At 37.8% G+C, this 23,937-nt stretch overlaps 2 protein-coding genes across 3 annotated transcripts; one reads left to right on the top strand and one right to left on the bottom strand.

Moving 5' to 3' along the window:
• Positions 1-893: 893 nt before the first annotated feature.
• Positions 894-8,502, top strand: LOC100375015 (uncharacterized). The gene is made up of 2 exons (XM_002731971.2): positions 894-1,317; positions 5,023-8,502. Exons 1-2 carry the CDS (start codon positions 894-896, stop codon positions 7,632-7,634), a joined length of 3,036 nt encoding a protein of 1,011 aa, XP_002732017.1. The 3' UTR covers positions 7,635-8,502.
• A 5,749-nt stretch (positions 8,503-14,251) lies between these two features.
• Positions 14,252-20,287, bottom strand: LOC144345435 (achaete-scute homolog 5-like). Of its 2 annotated transcripts, none has more exons than XM_078006865.2 (2): positions 20,183-20,287; positions 14,252-15,783 (listed from the first exon to the last, which is right to left on the bottom strand). In XM_078006865.2, exon 2 carries the CDS (start codon positions 15,676-15,678, stop codon positions 15,226-15,228), a length of 453 nt encoding a protein of 150 aa, XP_077862991.1. In that variant the 5' UTR covers positions 15,679-15,783; positions 20,183-20,287; the 3' UTR covers positions 14,252-15,225. The 2 variants fall into 2 exon arrangements, with proteins under 2 accessions (XP_077862991.1, XP_085362362.1); XM_085506236.1 differs by lacking the exon at positions 20,183-20,287 and adding an exon at positions 17,087-17,222.
• Positions 20,288-23,937: the final 3,650 nt, after the last annotated feature.

Genomic DNA, 23,937 nt, shown 5'->3' with positions numbered 1-23,937 from the left:
CACATTATATCTCTCAATATTTGTATCAGATTTTGACAAATTTATGTAGTTAATGAAAACCCGGAATGATGTAATCTTAAAACGATTAGCTGCCCATCTTTTGCACACGTTTTTTTTTCCGTCTTTTAGAAGCACGCTTTCCATGCTTTGGTCAATGACCTTGTTTGGATGAATAATAGCCCGTTATACAAAACATGTATATATATATATTCAATTACTAAACTTGATAACCCTGTGCACGCATACAATTTTTTACTGCAATGTTAAACAGATCTAGGCATATGTGATTTTAAACATTCGTAATGATTATAATTTCAGTGCGATTTTCCTCTGCCTAGTGACGGCTTAGGGGTAAGGGAACACCTCATCAGTGATTTTATTGCCATACTGCATTATGGGTATGGGTATCAGTAACAACGGTTTTTGGTGCCCGTGCCCGCCTCTGTGCCTTCCGCCACTGCTATCAGAAGCCGAGGTTTGTTTGCGTGTTCCTAGTTCATCGAAGCAGAATGACCAGCAAAGTGTCAACTACTTAACGACTCACAGGTGCCCGTGTACTGGTTATCCATAAATGACATCATGAAAGATCCACCCACATCAGTAGTTAATTATTGTTTCCAGTCACCTACTATGTGACCAATTCTACGGCTACGTGTCTTGCTACCAGCCAGGGCGATGAACAAAGTCCATGTACCACTCACTACATTAGACAGCGGAACACAGCTTGGCGTTGGAAGACGCATACTAGAGCATAATTATTGCACTACAGTTAACAGCGTACTACCTGAAGTAATTTAAGTGAACTCCGATTCATCAGTATTGACTCTAGCCATTGTGCTTGATTTCTGTGTCGGTAAGCATTCAACACATTGTTCTACGCACGAGTTGACAAAATGGCGGAGGGTGAGGCCACACCCCCAGCTCGCATAAAGTGTCGTTGGACAGAAGACGGGGCCCGTATCGTACAAGGATCTCTACCTAACAATATTAACTTTTTGCATCGTATATTTCTGCAATCTCTCGGCGACGAAGACTTGCCGGTGGTTATTAATAAGTTAATTCTAGGTGTTGCCATAGAATTCGAGGACACGTTCCAAATGAATTTCCCAAAAGTTGAAGGTGACCAGAGTAAGAAGGCCGTGCTATCAACGATCGGCGCAGCCGCTGACGACAGTCTTTGTTACACACTGACAAAATGCCAACTAGCATTAAGTATTCTACGTGTTATAGAATGTAGACCACGACAGTTACCGAAAATAGCACAAGCCGATGATTTAAGAGGGTATTTAATTAGACGAGGTATTGACCCACTTACAGGTAAGTCACATTTGAACTTTAACCTACGAGAACATAATCTTGTTCCCGGTTGGCGTTACACTATGTGCAACTTATATGCTGTGATGTCACCAGGAAACATATAACAACGCATTGTACCCTGGGAATCAAACACACTATGTTATACTACTCGGAAGCAGAAATCCGTGATACACCCTTGGAAATATGAAAACCACGAATGAAAGAAAGAATGAACAAATGAATGAATGAACAATATTTCACCGGATACAGTTACATTTTAATTAGTACTATTCATTTTGAATAAAGTTAAAAAAAGCATTCACAACAATGGGCCATTCCAGTTTATATCTCCCCCCCCCCCGCTGGTGAGCTTGTGTGTTTCCTTCATACAGGGTATAATTTCCATGGGTGTATAAGTCACACAAAGTTTTATTTCCAAATCAACATTCACCATACAGTAATGGAATTCCAAAACTATAGTTCCTACAGAGTAGGATTTCCAAATATAACTCTCATCATATGCTAATCTAATTTCAGTAATAACTATTTCATACTGGCCCAATACAGTCAGAATTCCAAGTTTTTTGTATAGTCATACTGTTGGAAATCCAACCTCATCAACCGGTATGTGGCGAGATAAACTAGGCCATATTATATTTAGTGGCCATAACTGCCTGGATTTCCAGGATTTTTTTTTCCATACTCGTCTGGATTTCCAGGATTTTTTTTTTCATACTCGTCTGGATTTCCAGATTCTGTTTCTCCATATACAGTTGGAATTCCGGAGTATTTTCCCCATCATACAGTGCTGGAAATCCGACCACATCAACAGGGGGAGTGCAGATATATACTGGAATGACCCAATATTGCATCTGATGATGCCACATAAATAGTTTGATCATTAGCTGTAACTGCGCGACACTAAAGAACTCATTGTGTGACATAGAATTAGTAATGTCGGCCGCGAACCCTTGACTTTATTTTTGGTAGGATTAGGATTGGAACATGTGACACGTGTTTTCATAACAAATTGCTACGATGGTCTTATCACGTCTTATATATGATTATTAAAGTGTCATATGAGTATCGTTCTATCATTACTATAATATAATCAGAAGACGTAGGTATATGATCGATGGTATCGGTGACCCCCCCCCCCAACATACACATACCCGAACATAACATATACGCACATGGACGACGGATGCTGCCACGTTTAGTAAAGGAGACTCGTCTATACAATGACGTCATCTGAACATTGTACTGTGGGTGAACACCATACTTGCACGGGTCAAGCCGTGAAACCTAATTGGACAGACGAAGGACGGGACGGGATGTAACAGGCACAAAATCGCTGGTTCAAATACCTGCAAAAAATATTCACTAATTTCAGGGCATATTCTGTAATGGTAAACCTTTATAAAGTATATACAGAGTATTCTAATTATATGCAATGTACATGTGTGGGTTTGCTTGACAACTAGTGTATATTCACATTTATTAGGTGATGACGTCGCAGGAGACTTTTTAAATTTACGTTACAAATGGTTCATATATTAATTTAATTGTGTCTTTTTCGAAAAACCTGCGTGAAATAGAGTAGAAAATTCAGAGGTTTTTGATGCGTTAACATAAGGTCAACGAGGTCAAAAAATATCAGTTATAGATAGCGCCACTGTATCTTGTTCTGCCAGGTCTACTTTAACTTGTACAGACATTGTGACAACTCCTTTGTTCTACAAAACACTACACCATTAAAAGACACTATTTCATGAGTTGTAATTGGGTAGATCGTTGGTGATTTAGATTACTGATAGTAACACTAAATGCACAAATACACACAGACTTTTATTATCCCTTGATTCGCGAACCCGCCGAATGAACAGGAGCCGAAAATGAAATAAAAATAAAATTTTATTTCAGCGTTATTTCTCGCGCCCGCTGACTTGTAGGCGCATAAAATTGCTAAAAAATTATTATTTTTATCTTCATTATTTTACCGCCCGCCTCATTCTAAATTTAAGTTGCATTTTCGTGGGATTATCATGATCAAAGAACCGAATAAAATGTTATTTCATTTCTTCTCTCCGATCAATGATCTCACTTACAATAGACCATTTTCCGTACACTGCGAGAATCACGCGTTATGCGTGAAATCGAACGTAAAAACAGAACAAAGGTCATAGCGTCGTACATTCTCCTTCCCAGAGTTCCTTGCGGTTGGATCACCGAAAGTATATATTCGTGATAGAACTCTGCCTTGGGAGATTGAGCGTCGTAGTGGCGTCAAACACCGCGTGGGATTCGACAAACGCGAAAGTATTTTGGGGACATTTCCATGCTTAATAATGTGCTGTCCACATTTGATGATAGACAATTTTGATTAAGTAAGGGTATTCGGAAGCAATATTCCTCTGTCGAAGATCGGCCGGTCGATGTGAGCTACGAAATAAAGAAATTCGAGTTCAAAATCAAATCGTTCGATTTTTGCGGCAGACATTCGACGCGCGTCTTTCATACATCTCGCGAGATCTCGCAATTGTACGGAAAATCACCTATTCTTTGAGAATCACACAAATGTAATGGAAAAAAAGAATTAATTTTATTTATTTTTCGTTCTCCTCAAAAAAATTGCCTTATAAAAACTCGAGAAACATGGAATAAAAAAGTCTGGCCTAAATCATGTGTATGTATTTGTCAGCTCAGCATTTAATTTATTTCAAGGAATCGTAGTAACAGCAGTGGCAGTTTGCTGGCATATTAATAAACAAATCTGACATTTTATCCAGAATATTACTCCAGTACTCAGTGGATGGTTGACTGAATAATGACCTAGTTTGTTTTAACTCGGAATTCAGCTAACCCACCAACGGCTAAACATCTAATGTCTCGCCCTCAATTATGTTACATTTATTCACCAATTTGACTAGTGTTTAACTTGTTGAATGAATATAGAGTAAAGAATTTGCGAGCCTTGTAAACTGCACACAATAACAAAATAGGAATAGGAATGCTAAAATTCACTTGAAGACGGTGGCGAATTTTATCTGACGCTATCTATAAATCTGAATTACACTGACTCTCATGCAACACACGAACATAGCATTACTGCTAAATCGGAATTACATGTGAAGAGCTAGAGAGCTGCTAGAAGATACCTGGCAACGCGTAGACTGACGATTAACTTTATGGTACCGTAGGGAATGTAACTGTTAGCTACCATGGTTATTTTAACTGTAGCGTAATTCCAAGCGAAATAGAAACGACATATTCAATTATAAATGATAAATAATATGTTCAATAAATAGTATTACCTTAGTGTAGTCGCAAGAACTCATTTTTAAAACTTAGAAAAAAAAACATTGTTCAGTAAATCTTATATCCGGTTGAGAAAATACTGATATGTTGGGAAGGGGACAAACATTGCTTTTTAATGAAATTAGATTTTAAATTTGTTTCTAAATAACAAGAAATAAAACAAGCATGGTTAAAGGCCTGTGAGATAAAACTGTTGACAATCATCCTTATTGAATACAAACATAAAACATGCTATTTTGTAACTATTATGGCCATGTACAAACTATGAAACACGCCAACACCTTGCCTATGCGATATATAATAAATTTATTTAATATATACAATTTAACTGTTTTCCTTGCGTTTGAAATGATATAAAATTGAGTTACACAATTGTAATAAGTTTTTGTTTTTTTATTTTCTTCCCAGGGGAGACTTTAGTAACGTCAGCTTATAAGAAAGAAGACCACATCTTTGATGACTTACGCGACGGTAATACACTTGCCGCTATCGACCAGGCCAAGACAGCTGACCTGCTCTCAGTTCGAAATGGTTTAACATTACTCCACCAGTCAATACTCTGTGAGAATGTTCTGTTCCTATTCACACTATTCAAGTATTCGGATTTCTACTCCCTGCTGGATATCCCTGTCTCAAACCCCAATCATGAATTTGATGGATGTATTGCCATGCAGATCGCAGAAGTATTGGGGAATGATACCTTGATCAGCAAACTTCAGTATTTGTCCGATATCGAGGGCAGTTTCACGTTATTACACAAAGCAGCGCGTGCGGGGGACCAAGATGCAGTTGAACGAATCTGTCAGAATGGCGACAACGTTAATATAAAAGGTAGCAATGGTATAACGCCTATTTCCGTTGCATGTGGTGCTGGTCGACTTGGTGCTGTGAAAGTCCTGTCTCGTTACGGTGCTAATCTGAATACCCGCAATGACCGTGGCGATACACTGCTTCACCGAGCAGCAGAGGGCGGACATGTCAGCATTGCTAAGTTTCTGTTGTCGCATAACAAGAAAATTGACGTTAATTCTCACAACTCGGAAATGATGACACCACTGCATCGAGCTGCATATAGTGGCAGTGACCCCATTGTTAAATTGCTCTTGGAGAACGGCGCAGTTGTCAATGTATCCTCTGATGATGACGCCACTCCCATGCACCTTGCAGCATATAATGGCCACCCCATCACTATGCAGTTATTAATAGATCATGGAGGCTCCGTGGACTCGCTCACTAAAGATGGCAAAACCCCTCTTCATTATGCTGCTGAGGAGAATCGAATTGCAATTGTAAAGTTGCTGCTGGAGAAAAAATGCTTGATTGATATCTATGACGATGAAAGCATGACACCATTACACTTAGCAGCAAGTAAGGGTAATGTTAAAGTGGTCGAGTTGCTTGTAAATGGCGGGGCTATGGTTAATGCAGTAACAAAAGAAAAGGTTGCTTCCTTGCATTATGCAGCTGAATTGAACAAGATACCTATAGCAGATTGTCTCATCATCAAAGGTGCCGACATAGATGTTAAAGATGTTGATGGTTATACACCACTGCACTTCGCAGCTCTTGAAGGAAATAATGAAATGGTGGATTTCCTTGTTGGTAAAGGGGTGGACATGAATGGTGAGACATTTCATGAGAAGATAACTCCTTTGTGGATCGCATTAGAAAAGTCTAATGAAGAGACAGCCATAATGTTGATTCAACGTGGTGCTAACATAAAAACTGCTGATCAACATGGGCAAACAGCTTTACACTTGGCTGCAATCAATGGTCTTCTAACAGCAGCCATATTGCTAGTTGAGAAAGGTGCAGATGTAAATGCATTGAATGACACCTTCTCTACTCCTCTGCACTGTGCAACCATTGGTGGACATATGAGCATAACTCGAATGCTGGTAAACAAGAATGCAGTGGTGAACTCTCTAGACAATGAGTCGTGGTCACCGGTATTTTATGCTGTGCAACATGCACACTATGCGATGGTTGAAGTACTTCTTAACAGTAAGGCTAATGTCAATGAATCTGATGCTTATCTGCAGACACCCCTTCATCTTGCTTCCCAGCTTGGGCATTTCTCGATTATTGAATTACTGCTCAAGAAAGGAGCTGATCACAAATCTGTAACTGAAGATGGTAGATCTGCACTACACATTGCATCCATGAACGGGCATGATAAGAGCGTCAAAGTGTTGATAAAACGAGGAGCAAACGTTCATGCACGTGACAAACATGACTACACTGCTCTACACAACGCCACATGTAATGGTCACGTGACAGTTGTTGCAATACTGCTAGACAAAGGCGCACATGTTAACGCTCAGACTACGACCCAGTCAACAGCCCTACATCTTGCATCTGAGAAGGGGTACATCGCTATTATGGAAATTCTGATTGAGCGAGGTGCATTTATTGATATTGGTAATGATAAAAACTATACACCATTACATTGCGCTGCAGAATCTGGGCAGGTTGATGCAGTGGAATTACTCATTTCTGAGGGCGCTTCAGTATATGAACAGACCCACACCCGCTGGACTCCGCTGCACCTGGCTGCACTGCATGCAAACGACCACGTCCTTGAGATGCTTATCCGATATGGTGCGGCGTTAGATGCTCAAGACATGGATAGAGAAACAGCGCTTCACAATGCTGCCAGTAAAGGTCATCTCGATATAATTCGTATCTTACTGCAAGGTGGTGCTTTTATTGATCCAAGAAATCTCCAAGGTTTTACACCTCTCCACATATCGTCCAAAGAGGGACATGTTGCATCTGTGGAGCTGTTGTCTGATCTTGGTGCGCAAGTAAACGCGAGAACGCAAGAAGGACAGACGCCACTACACCTGGCCGCCTTGGGAGGGTTTGTTGATGTCATAGCTGAGTTGCTAGATCGTGAAGGTGACGTCAACGCTAGAGACAATGATAACTGGTCTCCTCTTCACTTTGCTAGGGAGCATCAGCATAAGGAAGCCGTCAATTTATTGCTACAAAATGGCGCATATGACGCAAATGCGTAGGAAATACTACTTAACTGATTGACGAAAGTGAAGACTTTTTTAAGATGACTAAAAACTCATTCATTGACCTAATACATGGTGCTCACAAAATTTAAAAATATAACTAACTTAAATTAAATTAAATTTAACAATTTCTTTTTAAGACTTTGCCGCCACTGCGGCTTGCTTTGTAAGCGACAATTTTGAATGCACATACTTCTGTAGTTTTCCCTTGTCACATTCAATGCTAATTCTGAAACAAGATATATAGTAGGTAATATTTGGAAAACTTAAGTAAATATTGAAAAATAGCTAGCGAGACGTTTCGGGCAATGACCCATTTTTACAGGAACATAGAAATATTGAAAGTAAAATATGAAATTAATAACTTTATTGATCAAATTATCAAACAGACAGTTTTAAAAAGGGAGGTGGATGATGGTAAATGTTGACAGTAGTGTATATAGTTGATTAATATAAATCCTGAACGAGATTATGCTCGACGTGAACGCCCAGGAGCTTTCACGTGAGAACCAGTACATTCGCACATGTGTTAGCATTGGGCAAATCACTGAAACTTATCTTACAGGTCTGTACTTTACTCACTTCCTTTTTTTGATAGTTTCAGATGCATTGTTTTATTGTCTCGAGTTGCTAATGTGGCCTTTTGTGGCAACGTGACAGTCATCGGATCAAAGGTCATTTCAGGATCATGACCTCTTAATTTGATTTAAGTGTCACAATTAATAAATGAACTGACAGAGTAAAAAGAGATATGTGTTTATGACCATGGTACCCATTATGGAGATTTTATATTTTTTGCCATTTTCGTCTTCCAAAAATTAACAATCACAAAATAAATACCGTATTATACATCTCAATGAACAAATCTATACTTATCAACATACATACCTGTAATTTGTACGACAAGTCTTTCGTCAATTGTTGAATTGCTTACATTCTACCACATTTAAACTAAACATTAACTGAAACTATGTAAATTATGAAGGCGTTTTATGAATAATTAACTTGACTTTGTTCGTGTGCAGAGCAGCCATTATTCAAAGAGAGCAAGAATCATTTGACTATATATGCTGTCACATTCAGACAGGTTTGCGCCCCCAACTTCACTCAACATGGTTTCAGTTTGAACCATCTTTTAACGCAGCTCCTCCCAGTATTGTAAAACTTCGAACATTGTATGTTAAGCAACACTATTATATGCAAGTTTGTCAATAGTATTGCTTTCTCTCATAACGAAATTGTATAATGTAATGACAACTTCGGACATTCTGGCTTACTGGACTGACTTTTGATACAACCGATGAGATTTGTACATAACAAGAAACAGCGCCACCACATGAGTGAAATTTCTAATTGTGGCCTGATATCAGAGCGTTTTACCGACGTTGTATCTTCCAAGTCAAAAACAACTATATGTCTGCTGCTGTCGGAGACACGCTTGCAACGCAAAGGAGTACATCTGTTACGTAACAAGTTAGCTAAGGTAACACGTTTATTATTCGATCGGATGTTCATCAATCCACCAACCCAGGGCAATACACAACCGATATGTTATGTTTTGCCCCCTTTGTCGTCTTCACTGTAGGCTAGTATGATACCAATATATTGCGTCTAGGCCCCTAGTGTATCGTCTTCATGTCGACTTTCACTATTTAACTAACATTTGAATTAATTCGATGTTTTATTTCCCACCGAGGTAAAATATAAATGACGGGATTGTTTTATGTAGTATATGTTATGCGCATTAGTACCATTTTATTCATTCACGTGCAGGTCAACATCATAGTATTCTCGGGAGTGAACATCCGGGAATGTTCACCGCCTGGCACCACAGCCAGTGAAAACAACTGTCAAAAACTTTCAAAACTGTACATTGTTGAGACTCTCAAGAACAGGAAATTACCCCTAAATGTGCAACATATATAAATTGGTTGTTTATGATTGTTTCATATTTGAGTTTGTGATGTTTTCTACGACCGGCGTTCCAGACCAGTATGCACAGAGCACACAGCAATACATGGTGCAGTGGTGCGTTCTGCGACGTAGCTCCGTCCCTGGAATTTCACCAATTTGATTCTTACAACTCCATCAACAATTCTAATTTGCCTTTCAATCCCACGTTTTTAAAAGCATATGAATATTTTTGTCTAATTTCATGATCGATTTACTTACTCTGACAAATGTGCTCATTTAGACAATTAAGTACGTAATCTGATAAGAGGGAACTACTGAAACTGAAACTTAACAATTGTATGATGATGAGGTGATTGGCGCCCTCTTTCGGTGGAATTGTCGAGCGTTTCCAATTAATTGTACAATAGTAGTACAGCATTTCTTTCGTTTCTCAGTTGTATCCGGTATATAACACGACAGAAACGCTGTCACGTAAATTGCGCCCTCTTCCAGTGGCGAAACACCTTATCGTATGCATAAGACCTCGGTTTTTTTCGCGTGATCATTGGGTTGAAACTGACGACAAGATAATACTAACGTACAACCAGAGTTTGTCGTCAGGGTAAAATTATAGAATACTGGTTTTCAAACTGCATGAAAAAACTCTGTGTTGTGCTTAACTTTAAAGTTCTTAGTTCTAAACTGACTCCGTCTCTCTGGTCCAGTTCTTAACCCGTTACTGCCTTCCTTGTCTCAGTTCTCAATCCGTCATTACTTTTATAGTGCGAGTTCTCAACCCGTCACTACCTTCCTGGCCCCAGTTCTTAACCCGTTATTATGTTTCTGGTATTAGTTCTCAACCCATCACTACCTTTCTGGTCCGAGTTCTCAAACCGTTACTACCTTCCAGACTCCAATTTTTAGCCCGTTACTACCTTCCTGGTACCAGTTCTCAATCCGGCACTACGTTCCTGGTCCAAATTTTTAACCAGTCAATAACTTTCCAGCCCCAGTTCTCAACCTGTCACTACTTTCGTGATCCAAGTTCTCGCCGTCACTCAGGCTCGCTTTCTTGTCCAACATATATACCTATCACCGCCTTCTTTGTCTCGGTTTTCAATTTCTCACCGACTTTCTTGTCCCAGTTTTGAACCCGTCGACGACTTCCTATTCTCCGTTCACAGCTCACCGGCTCCACTCTACTAGATCTCGATCCTTATTTATCACCATAATCCATGTTTCCAACCAGTTTTCTGCTTTTCTGGTCTCGGCTGTACGCGACTGTAAATGTTAGCTCGTTTCCCACTTTCACCACTGACATTAGCCACCTTAACTTTCAATCGCCTTCCCAGCCATTGCATTCTCGCCCGAATATTGCCATGGACACCTTCAACCCCCACCCCCGCCACATACACAAATAATACTGTCATGCTAAAATGTCTAGCAAAATACATATACGAATGTTTCAACCTCACAGAAAGCAAATTAAAAAAAACAGCTGCCTCACAGATATCTAAATAAGTAATCCTAACATTTACTTTATTAATTTGCATTTCTAACCCACTTTCGGGCAAGTTTGTTGTTTTTAGTTTTGTTTAGTTTAGTTTTTTCATACTAATGTACCCTTTTTTTAATTCTGAATGTTTCTAACATAGAATGACAACTATGCTTTATTGTACTTGGATCTATGTCCATTTTTAGGACACGACTTCAATAAAGACTATTACTACACATGTTGTGATGACAATTTGTTTATTTGTTAAAAATAATGAACATTTCAATTTGATTGGAGACGGCTTGGCATGGATTAAATAATATCACATTTTTTTTTCCATCCGAAAACAGCGCTATTTGCCAACAATAGCTACTCGCGAGATTTGAGAAAGGAAAACAATTATTAACTGAAAGTATTGAATTCATCGTAAAAGGCGACCTTGGGCGCGATGGCAAGACGACGAAAACGAAGCATATATGAAATTTGATCAAGTTGATGAAGAGGTTGCCGGTCGATCACGTGGTTATACACCTGTCAGTGGATCGATAGTGGATGAGATGTGGTTAATAGAAAGATGCAATGGTGTCATTGTAAACTGCGCTCATCGTCATATACGGCTGTTCCGGCATATACACACCCTCCTAATGGAAATACTTATTGTTTTAATGTGGTATATCATAACATTTGCACCTGAACACTGATTATCACCCAGCTATATATTTAATTTCCTTGTGTCTTTATTTTAAAGGTTAGAACAAATGTTACATATCTTTCAGTTGTGGGTACACAGTATGATCTTGCGATTCTAAAGTGTCGACAATTCCTGGAAAAGCCTGCTTTAATTGGTTACTGCACTGGTATGTACAGATAGGTTTCTTTTTAATTCACCCCACCTGTCAGTTGGCAACAAAGACTAAGTGAAAATTCAGAATCGTCTGAAAGAAATGTATAATTTTACGCTCGTTATTTTGGGCTTATAAAATTCCAGTTTTGTAAAAAAAATAGATTGAAGATGAGTTAAACTGTGACCCGGGAAAAAGACACTGTATTATGTCAAAGTTTCTTGTAATATTTCCCCCGGCGTTAATGTTGTAATGTGCCCTCGTGCCGCAATGTTGTTATATTTACCCGTGCCGTAATGTTGTAATATTACCCTGCTCGCTAAATGTAGTAATGGCCCCCGTGCCATAATATTGTAATCTTCCCTCGTGTCGCAATGTTGTTATATTCATCCCCGCAATGCTGTAATATTCCCTCGTGCTGTAATGTTGGGATATTGTCCGGTGCCTAATCTCGAATGCGTCGCTATATTGTAATAATCACCCTCCTGAAATACTCCCTCGTCGTAGAGATTTCGTTATGACAACCATGTTGAGGTACATAGTTCGTGAGGACGCTAGTAACCTCTCTCATTCTAACAACAACAAGGGATACATTCTAACATCTCTATATATTCCGTTTTGTTAATGACAAGAAATCACGTGAAAATGAAGACATTTTTGTATCATGATTAGATAAGAATGTTGTACGGCAATAAGGCGGATGTAGAAATATTAACCTAAGTCCGACATTCCGAATTGAGCCGTTATCCCACCTACACAATAGCTGATATAAATAAATATTTAATTTTTAGACCAAACTCTAGTGTGAAAATATTCGCAAAACTGATCTCAAATTTATGTTGCGATTTTAAAATTAATTTTCTTCAAATTTAATTTCAGTTATAATACAAATACATAAATAGTTGATAATGTTTTCCCACGTGCCGACATGTTTTAGAAGTTCATGTAAGGTGCTAATCCTACACATATATTGAATATTGACATCAAAAATGAATTTCTTGTTTAGGAATACATGACAGCACTATGTGAGTATCTTCCGATTACAATGCCACTTCCCAGTTTTTTTTGAAATCCCGACATCTACCGCGCAGGTTGAATCAAGCATCTGCAGAACCTGCGATAACCAATATCCAAAGTGCAGTGGGTACACTTGCTCAACCATGGCTTTGTAAAAACGCCTACATTTGGAAAAAATAGCCCATTCCAAGTACGAAAACATCGCAAGCAAACTCTATTTACGAAGGGATTCCCTTGAATTCTGAGCGTCGTGTATGATTGAATAAAGAATCAACCTGGATATTCGTCTTTGGGTTCGAATCGTCAGGGAGATTCACAAAAGGAAGTGAGACATGGATAGTGAAAAATAAATATTTTTTGGATTTATCATTTTGTAAATTCTCGGGGGCGGACATCCGGGCTTTTTCTACCGCCTTGCAACCCTCGCGGTGAATACAAAGACCAAAAACTCGCAGAAAACGGTACTTTGCGATGGTTGTTGAGAGTCCCCTGAACAGTGTAACAAGATTAGCCCTACGTGTGTAACATATATGAATTTGGTTGTTCAGGATTACTTCAAAGTTGAGTTTGTGTTGTTTTCTCGAATTTTCACCGGCTCTACCGGCGTTCCACAGCAGCGCGCACAGAGCCCTTAGAAATACGTGGTACAGTGGTGCGCGTCTTAGCAACGTAGAACGTCCGTGACGTAGCTCCGCCCCCGAGGATTGGCTGATTTTGGGGGGATTTTAATAACCTTAAATACCGTCGTGGTTAGACGTGACTATCTGTTTGGAAATAACATATAGTACGCGTTTTTGTGTTACAGCATGCGTGTCATAATTTAAATCAAGTGCCTCTCTCGGGGATCAGCCAGTGAATTTGGTCTCCCTTGTGTGAGTGTATATCACACTCACCCATGTAAACTCGGAACTAGCGACCATCAGCCTGATCAAACATACACTTTGAGAACGGCAAAATCTGCGTTGTATATCGGTATATAAAATATGAGTCTCAAATAGGACATGTGTTGAAGTTAATTGTCTTCCTGTTTTTCACAACACGTTTAGCAACGTCTCGCTACAGCGTGAGTCGTTGCGATAAAGCTTTTGTGGTTTGTGATCGAGATTCACTGAATGGTGCACGACAATCGGTCACTTGATCCATTCAGTATTGGCTGTAAAAGTGTACACTGCTGGTGTCTTTTTCATCACATATCTTAAGATACTCATCGTATTGCTGCCAGAGGAAGGTAGTGTATGTAACGAAAATAGTGTTTTATTTGGAGATTGTGAGGCTGGGAAGATTTCTATCAATAATGGGTTTTTTTACAAGGCAAGCATGCGCATATCACACAGCAAGTATTCAGTTGAATAGAGAACAACATTACATTAAATTGTAAATAACATAAATTAAATTTAGATTTATTTAGAAGAAAACATAATTAAATACAAAGAATTGCGAATACGTTACAAGAAACACGGAATCATTGCACCCATGCTCGGGGAAATGAGATGTGAAATGCAACCATTTTGGTCATGGTTAAGCTTTGTAATATCTGACACATCGTATTTGAATTTACGTCAAATCAGTGATAGTAATGGTACATTAACTTAAACACGTGTCAGAGCAAGGAATTATTGTGAAAATGCCTGAGAAAAATAAAATAAAATATTTTTTATAACTGTGAGTATTAATATCCGATAAAATGCCTATAGAGGTTCATTGGTTTAATGATTGCAAAGTCCCGTTTATCTGTAAATAGTATTAGTATTTGTCCTGTACATTTTATCGTAATATAGCGAGTTACCAAAACATGTGTCGACTGGCTGAGGGCGAATCTTTGGTACTCAGTATATTCTTCAAATAGTATCCAAATAATTCATTATATAGTATTCAGTCAATTTATAATATGGCACTCAATCTATTCCTTATATGAAATTCAGTTCATCCATTATATGGTACCCATTCCTTTCCATACATGGTGCTCAATCCATTCCTAATATGGTACTCAGTCTATTCCTTATATGGTATTCGGACCACGTCACAACTTGACAATGTTTGGTACTTTCCTGTATTTTTGTTTGGTTTGCATTGTTTAGCGTTGTTAATTTTGCTTCACGCCACGAATAATAAATGAGTATGTTTATAAGTAAATATAGACATATCGGGCGAGCGGTAATATGTATGAAAACTTGCTACGCATTCTATAAACGTTAGAACAAACACGAAGCTTACACCGATGAATGTATTAGACGAACATGACAATTTATCTTCTGTGAAACACATATAGTGAGCACAATACTGATATGCCATAGTCCTGGTGTCCTGGTTTCTTCCTCACTCCATGTTAAAATAAATTACCCTACGGCGACTTACATTTCTTTTTCTTAGGATCGATATTTTGCTGTTGGTTCAATGTCTCTTGTAAACTTTTAATATACTTGATCGCAGCTCTTAACGTTTCCACTTTACTGAGGCGTTTTTCGGGATTCTCGACAGGGATGTGTTCTCGCAGCCTCGCATAGCCCTCATTAACACACCGGACACGCTCACGTTCCCGTTCGTTCCTCCTCCGTATAAAAGATGGCTCGTAGTCATAGAAACCGAAAGGATGTGGCATCGGCATGTAACCCGGATATGAGGGCATGTAGGGTGTTTGGTACAGAGGGTCCAGTACGTTGACGTCATGATTTCTTGGATCGTTTGTCATCACAAGTGTATTGTTGGATGTGGTGCATTCTGACAAAGGAATGCCTAACTGTACACAGGTTGGTGTCGAGTAAGCTACGGTGGTGTCGCTTCCCATCTCATCCATTATAATAGTGTGAAAAGAAACACAATTCAAATCAGAATAATATAGTTTTGCAAACGCTGTGTTGTCTCCGTTCCCTTCACGATTCTTGTAGTATGATTGCTGACTCTGTAACAAAAATACATAAATAGTTTAGCTTCAGAATACACAGTACCAAGCAGTGTGTGAGTTGGCGTTTAGGTTCTAATTTTGTTTTCAAAGAGTGATAGTAATAATTATGCGTTCAAACTGTGGCCAGGAAGCACTTTAACCGCTCGCAAACTGTTTGATCGAAACCGATAAACAACTGTTACATGTGGCCTTTACAATTATTTTTTATGAAAACACACATAAAAGTCAGTGAAATGTTTCAAAAACTGTTATAAAGAAAGTATCCTTGTAGTCGAAACATTGATGGCAGGTAGACAGTAGTGATAGTTTTTGTTTTTATGCGATCAGCAGTACGTTAGGCTGCGTTAGCCGTTGTCACAGGCATCTCGTCATGGAAGTCTGGAATTGTATCCCCGCAAATAGCAGGTACCTCTCCGTGAATAGCTGAAACGTTAACAATAATAATATCAATCTATTGGCTCTGCAATTAGTCATGTTCCGCTGTCAAGTTATCAACTACACTCTGATTTATTAGTATTAGAGAGTCTAATTATTCATATTCGTGGCGATTGTTATCAGTGGCGATCATAAACGGTAACTAAGTTACCACGTTGATAACTGAATGTTGGCTACCAGGAAATGAAATATAAGACGATGACTTTGTACTGGAATACATTTACAATATTGTTTCGCTAATATTTTCTCTGTGTGTTTTATTTTTGTTTTAACATTAGCTGTAATGAAAAATTCCAGCCATCATTAACATAACCGGGGACGCAAATAAAATTAGCCCGGTAAACCATTGTGCTGAGTTAATTAATTGTCTGTCACATGACTCTCAAATTTATGTTGTATTTTGTTGTGAACTAAAATCATTGGGACCTAAACAAATAAAACATAATGGACACAATAATGATGATTTAGATCAATGCTGTAACACAATCTACTGACTATGGCGGCTGTATTGTATGCGTTCTGTATTGCTGACAAATGATACGCATTAATAACGCAATGTCAAAAAAGTTGAATCGTATAATCAAAATATCCACTAGAACAAAATAGTGAACACTAAATTCCGAAGTGCTGGTCTCATTACATTCAACTTGTTTGGTAAAAGTGGACGGTAAACTGACTCGAATGACAGTCAGTCGACAACGGACCTCCAAACAACGGGACTCAAAAACGCGACTTCGTCGACAGTGATAGTTTTAGTTTGCGTTCAACTGCTGACTAGTGTAAGCAGAAAGTTGCCACCTTAATGACTACTAAGTAGATTTCAGATTAAACTGGATAATTGGCATAATGAAATACTGCAACTTACTGTGTGTGATACTAAACAGAGCACGAATCCCTCCGATTAACCTATAACAAGTTCGTTTTCATATGGTTGATGAAATCATTTATATATGGTGACGCATTCCACGCAGTCCCTCGAGTCTGTAAACGCCATTGCACACCGTCACCAGTTTAAGCTATTTAAAGGATAACGAATGCTTGCCAAACACTTCATATAGCGTGTAAAGTTATCCATTAAACCAGAATGGTTGCCGCTTTCAGTGATCTTTATCACTCAAGTAAAAAATAACACGAACAGGAACAATAATTCGATTCTTTCTTGTTTGTTTTTGTTTGTGCCGGTTTGTTGATTAGCGAAGTGGATCGGCGGTGTTGTACATTTCCCTTCGCCGCCTGACTGACTTTGTATTGATACTACCAAGGTAGGTATAGGTGAATATGCATAGAATCAACTGCTTGGTTAGATTTCAAAACAAAACACGTAAAATATCAAAGTAGAAACCTCGCACTGTTTGTGTAGTAATTGAAAATTTAGTAACAAGTAACAGGCCGTGATGAAAGGGGAACATACGATCTGAGACACGTAGACTAACTATTCCACGGTAATGCTCGACGGGTGCAGTTCAGTGCGACAGCAAATTCAATCCACGGTGTCGGCATGCCCACGTCAACTTAAACTCAACAACGAATTCGATTCACTGCAAACTTCTGATTCAATCAAAGAGCAGAATAAATGCAAATGCTACAATTGTACTTGGCATTGGTATTTTCAAATCTGTGTATATTGCACGAATTGAAATAAGAATACCATATCCAAACAAGTAATCTGTCCAAATTATCGTAGATCATATAGGTAAATTAATTTGAGTTTGTTGCATTGAGGAGATGCCTATTTTTACTTTACTCTTTTTGTTCTGACTTTCCTATATATATATTGCGATATCATGAAGCAAACTGTATTATGATAAAGATAGCGTTATTTAGAAGAGTGTAATATAGTAAATAATATAATATTGTATGGTAGTTATTTTCTATTCCTCATATGGTAACAGTTTATCGGTTTTAAATAACTCATCTGAATTTAAACTTTCTGGAGATGCGTTTATTGGGAATCGCTTTAACAATAAAATATAAATTATAACGGCACTGTCTCACATGCAGACTAGTATCTCGTGGCGCAGCACCACGTCGTTCCATGGTGCCACACGGGAAGCCTTGTCTGCCGAATGTCGACTTTCTCTGTGCAGCAGTGAGTATGTTTAATTCGAATGACGATAAACTGGTCACCGATAAAATGAAATAAATGACCGATTGGGGAACGGTTTTGTTAATGTTATTGTTATTTAATTGATGACACGGTAGTAATCTCTTCGAACATGTTAGCTTTGTATATTTGATTGATGGTCCAATGGTCTTATATAATTGCAAACATTGATAATAAAAATAACTCTAAATCTTTTCTTTAACAATTTAAACTAAAAATGTTTTTCTTCTTCAACACTGTGATGTTTTGTTTTTAACAATTTGAAGTCAGATAACTGTCAAAAAACTGTATTGAGTGAACTCAACGAGTGGTTAGCCCATTCTACTCTTATAATGTTATTTGACAAAATATACCGCTACTTAATGAACACTATATCATATTTTTATTGTTATTTTCAGTTAAAAAGAAACTTTAGACGAAATAACAACAGGAAATGTATATCAATATTGTGGAGGGCGTTAGCTAGTTATAGCATACATCAACACTTATTTTGAAAAGCTGTTTCCGAAAGTAGAAGCGCATGTAATGAAATACTGGGTAATAAATCGGACAATGTTGCTGATTTAAGGTTGGGCTTGTTGGTTTTAAATTTCGAGACAGCTAAGATCGGATTGATTATTGTTTATTGTGATGGAACTAAAGGTAGGATACTTTGTGTATTTCACCGCAACTCACTTAGAGAGTCAAGCTTCATTGCAGGCCGTATGTTGAATGGATTTCATCATCTCATTATAACCCACCTATTAAACACCGACAAAATACCGCATAGAATCGCTTCAACATTCAAAATACTTAGAAGGACGATGTTGCTGTAAACTGTTTGGTATCACCGCACTATATGAGGTTTATTTCAAAACTAGGCGCCACATTTTGCTGTGGGGTTTTCAAAACTACGTTATCGCCGTAAACTGCATGACAAGAGAATTAACTTCATCTCAGAAATACCATCCAATTCACCGCCTTGTTAACTACTCGATATAGTAATATACAATCAAAAATCCACTAATTAATTAGAATGAAATCAAGATTAGCTTCGAAGATTACTTTTAGTATTAATCACTGCGATTATTTATAATTCTTGTTTTCAGTGATACTTATATCAAAACATATCTCCGTGCACAACAACTTAAACGATTCGACATCAAGTCATACTTTTCAGTAGACAAAGCAGGGTGAATCACAGTATTGTATGAAATGAAATACGGGGAAATTAGGACCGCGTTGTTGGTTTTAGATCTCGAAAAAGTTTTTTTTTATCTCTCAGCTGTTTGTATCATTCGATATTTTATTCAAAGAATGACCCAAACATGATCTACGACTTGTAAGTATTAAACTCTAATATTATTTCTATACATAGGTATGATTCTTATTAATGTAATAATTATGCTATTTTATATTTAACGCAGAAAATTCAATGTTTTAGTTGTCATTGCTGCAATTCATTTAATATATGAAGTTCTAAGTTTGATTTTAGTTTGTATTTTGAGAGCAAAGTATGATGTACCTAGTGAGTTTATTTGAAAACAAAGGCAAAATTATACTCTAATAAAATCGGGAAATATGTTCACGTTTATTTAAGGGTGTTATCGGACGGTATGGCAAACACGAAACTACTTTATTATGTTATTCAGTTGCGACGACAGAATAAACGGTCTTTCTCATAGCAATTTGAGCGCAAATGATTAGAGTACAAAATGTTGTATTGTCATTTATATTTCACAAGTTAAAAATATTTTATTAAGTTATGAGTTATCAGAATAACCGTCGGCAAAATGTATTTATATGAAGAAATATGGCATTGTATCTACCAACAGAGAAAATGGTGAATACATATAAATAAAAAGTAGACCAACTTACCCTCTGAATACGGTCAAAGGCTGCGTGGCGTCACTCCCACTTTACCGAGTTGTTGTCGCATTCGTCGTCACGCTGTGATTTAACTGAACCGACGCTGAAACCCGCTTTATATACACTAGTAGTGTGGCGATATTGCTGAAGAGTAACAACAAATGAGCACGTGACCTCAGTACCCATGTTGCTATTTCGGACCCGGGGGACAGGGTCACGTGACTACTCAAGCTCAGTGTTAAATAAGGAGTGCATAAAATATTCAAAACTGTGTTTGCCACTAGCTACTAGCAAAGATTTATTTAATTCAATATACAGCCAATGACATATGCTTCGCGTCACTTAACAAATCCACGCGCCATTTTTTTGTATTTTTTTCATAAATAAGTATCAACTGATTTTGGATATGATTTATTTATTGATTTTCAGAACATTTTCTGTATTTAAATTAAATTACAAACTCAATCTAAAATTTCACAAAAAAATAAAGTAGAACATTTTGGGCGAATAGTATGGCCCGAGGTTAGGATAAATTGAAACTTGTATCAATAGCGAATGCATCCGTTCCAGTGTAAGACCGAACATATTGAAAACAAATAATTATTGGTTAGTAACTTTTGTCGGTGAAAATTTAAAAAATGTGTTTTTGAGTGTGATGTCGTCTGTGCGCGCGTGTTTTGATTACAGACGTGTGTCAAGTGAAATGTACGCTGGATTGGTCGCCGAAGGGTACACTGGGATAGTCGGGAAGGTTGTCATAATAGCATTAGCCTTTCCAAGCAAGCCGGGATCAATACAAGTTATAAGTAAAACCATAGCGGATGAAATTAAATACTCAACAAACAAGAAGGCGAGCTACTGTGGCACACAGTGTCAACATTTTAGTTAACAATTCCGAATCAAGCGCCATTACCATAACATTGATAGTATTGTGTGTGTGCGTTTACAGAGCAAAGCACGAGACTCGTTGTATGCGCCGCTAAAGACGTGTTTGGTTTATTTCTCGTAATGTATCGCTCCGGCAATATATACACGAATATGCGGGGTTGGGGATCTAATTCGCTCCTCTCTGGATTTCTAAATAAAATGAATAATGGAGTACCCTTCCACTACAGAGATTTCGCGCGATGGAACCGCGGTGATTTTTGCCTGAAATGACAATTACTCGCAAAGCGCGTTCGGAAGTATTAGTTGTTAAAAGGATGTATTGATGACAGGTCCTGTGACCCGGGCTTCCTTTCTATTTGTAGCGTTTCTGCTCATCTTTGCTGTACAAAAACTATATGGTGCTTCGATCCAGTTATCTCCTCTTCTCGTTCCATACTGGTACTAGACATTCTCAACGTCTGTTCAGCATTGCCTTGATGGAACAATTCTGAATGTGTCCACGCGGTTGTATAGATCTTAGTTGCAGTGAACGTCATACATGTCGCTTTGGTCGCATATTGGAACAGTGATAATCAAACTATAATGGGTAGCAGACATTTTTTTATTTATTTACTTGTTGATATGTGAATTATGGTATAGTGGCGCTACTGGGTGATATAGTATCAGATTTATGATACTAAAGTGAACTACACCGAACACTAAAATGAATTAATTTACGCAGGGATTAGATATACATTCCCACTGAACAATTGCCTCAAACTACTTGATTAGATGCGACTTAGTACTTTGCTTTAGTATGTTCCGCATCTATTGTATGTCGACGTGATGCAGCGTGCCTTGTTGCTGGGGAATGGTTAGTCCAATGGTACACGTGGTTTTGGAATTGTCGTCTTCAGATGGATCTGCAAACTAGTTTAATGAACGCATTCAACATAAACAGCTCAAAGTCACATCCTTCGCTCAACACGGTGAATTGTTCAAGCAAATCAGGACGCCACACGAACACGTAGAGAGAGTAAAGAGCAAAAGCCAACAAATAACAATGTAGCAGTGCGGCAGTGATTTAACAAGTCATAATTGGATAATTGATGTCACGTGATGCATACAGTTAATTGTATGTCCTTGTAAATGGCGTCACTCTAACAAAAGTCGTTTTATATTTAATAATTTTGTTCATTGTGCACATTTTGTGCAAGGTTTTTCTCTACTACACCCATTGAATAGAAAGTCAAAAAACGCACATGGTTTGACTAATTACAAAAAATAGTGTTATTCTATTAGATGAAGATATTAATAAAAGTCCATGCCTTATGATTTATAAATCAATAAAGCCTTTTATTGATCTCATAAACCAGATGAAAGAAACAAGTAATGCTAATAGTAATACCAGTACGTATTATTATAATCTGCCAGTGCTGCACGTACATTGTGAAGCCATTGCGTACTATACGACTGCCGTAGATTGACTGACTAACCCCAATAACTAACAGCCAAACCAACTTGATCAAGAGGACATCTTACGTGTTTACGCGCTCTATCGTTCAATCAGTATCTGGTTTGTATCTATGCTTGGACTCATCTGAAGTTTTTTTTTAGCACAAATGCTATATTTACATAACATAATATGTGAATACTATAACCTAGAATGATTTGATTTATTATCAAAGATTACGTTGATATACATTATTTTAACGGATTATACCATGGGTTGGTTACAACGGACAATTTACAGTGTCTGTCTGTCTCCCTTGTTAATACGCATATTTCAGCGGTCAACGTGATGTCAAATATAATCTACTGAGATTAACTGTTCTTTTTAAATTTGCAAATATATTTCAATTAATTTCAATTAAAAAAAGAGTCAAATGATTAATACAAACAAATGTAAACCACCGATGCAATGATTACCCACAATGCCATGGTGTACAGCTTCCTCTTTTTACGACGTACTGTTTCAGATATTTCACGTGACAGCTACTATAAAGTAATAGATAGAGGGTATATTATGTGTGACTCATAATACAGTAACCCTCGCGTTTCAATAAGTCGCAATTTCGGCGTGGGTAGTTGGGTGGCTCCCAAAATTTCTTCTGTGTTTTGCTAGAATTTTTAAGTAAAATAACTAATGTTTCATTGCATCCTGTATTTAATTATTCGTTAAAGGGCTGGAGGAGAAAACTTAATACTTACTCTCCGTCAATTACTGAGATACATAGGGTGACAGCCTATGTTGAATCCATACAATGTGTTGAATCCATACAGACATGGAAGCTGTGATGTTTTTCAACGAATTTAATAAATCAGATATCATAGATCTCAAATTGCTCTATTTAACACGTAATTTCGTTTTGCAACCATTTCCAGAAAATAACAATGCATTCGTCATTTGTGAGTGCGCGTTTTAAAGTTATTAGCGCATCTCATCTCAGTTTATCGCCTGCGATTAAAATATATTTCATTTATAGATTCGTCAAAATATTTCCGATTATAGCAATCCGTTCAGTTAATTCTATAATCGGTATCACACATTTCACGAGAGTTCGGCAAGAGGTCGCGTGAGGGGAACACCAGAATCCAGTGCGTTGCCAAGAGGGTGGTTAGAAAAAAATAGAAACCGCGAAGAGCACATACTTGACATTAACACGAAAACAACCGTTGACGGGTGTCTGAAACTTTTGGTGTATTGCGAACAAAGTTTGGTGATAACATTTTTGACATATGTTTCAATTCATTTCCAAATAAATGACGAAACATTTTTAATTCGAATATTAACTTTGAAATACTGTTCAAATTAACTATTAAAGTAAAACTGTGTGACGATGAACTACAAATACACAGATCAGGTCTTTCACTTTGCTTTTAAAAATGTACAGCCA

Source organism: Saccoglossus kowalevskii, chromosome 12, assembly GCF_978046115.1.
Source record: "Saccoglossus kowalevskii chromosome 12, keSacKowa6.1, whole genome shotgun sequence".
NCBI classification, from domain to species: Eukaryota; Metazoa; Hemichordata; class Enteropneusta; family Harrimaniidae; genus Saccoglossus; species Saccoglossus kowalevskii.
Note: the sequence above shows the minus strand (reverse complement) of the source record. Positions and strands in the feature narration are given on the sequence as shown.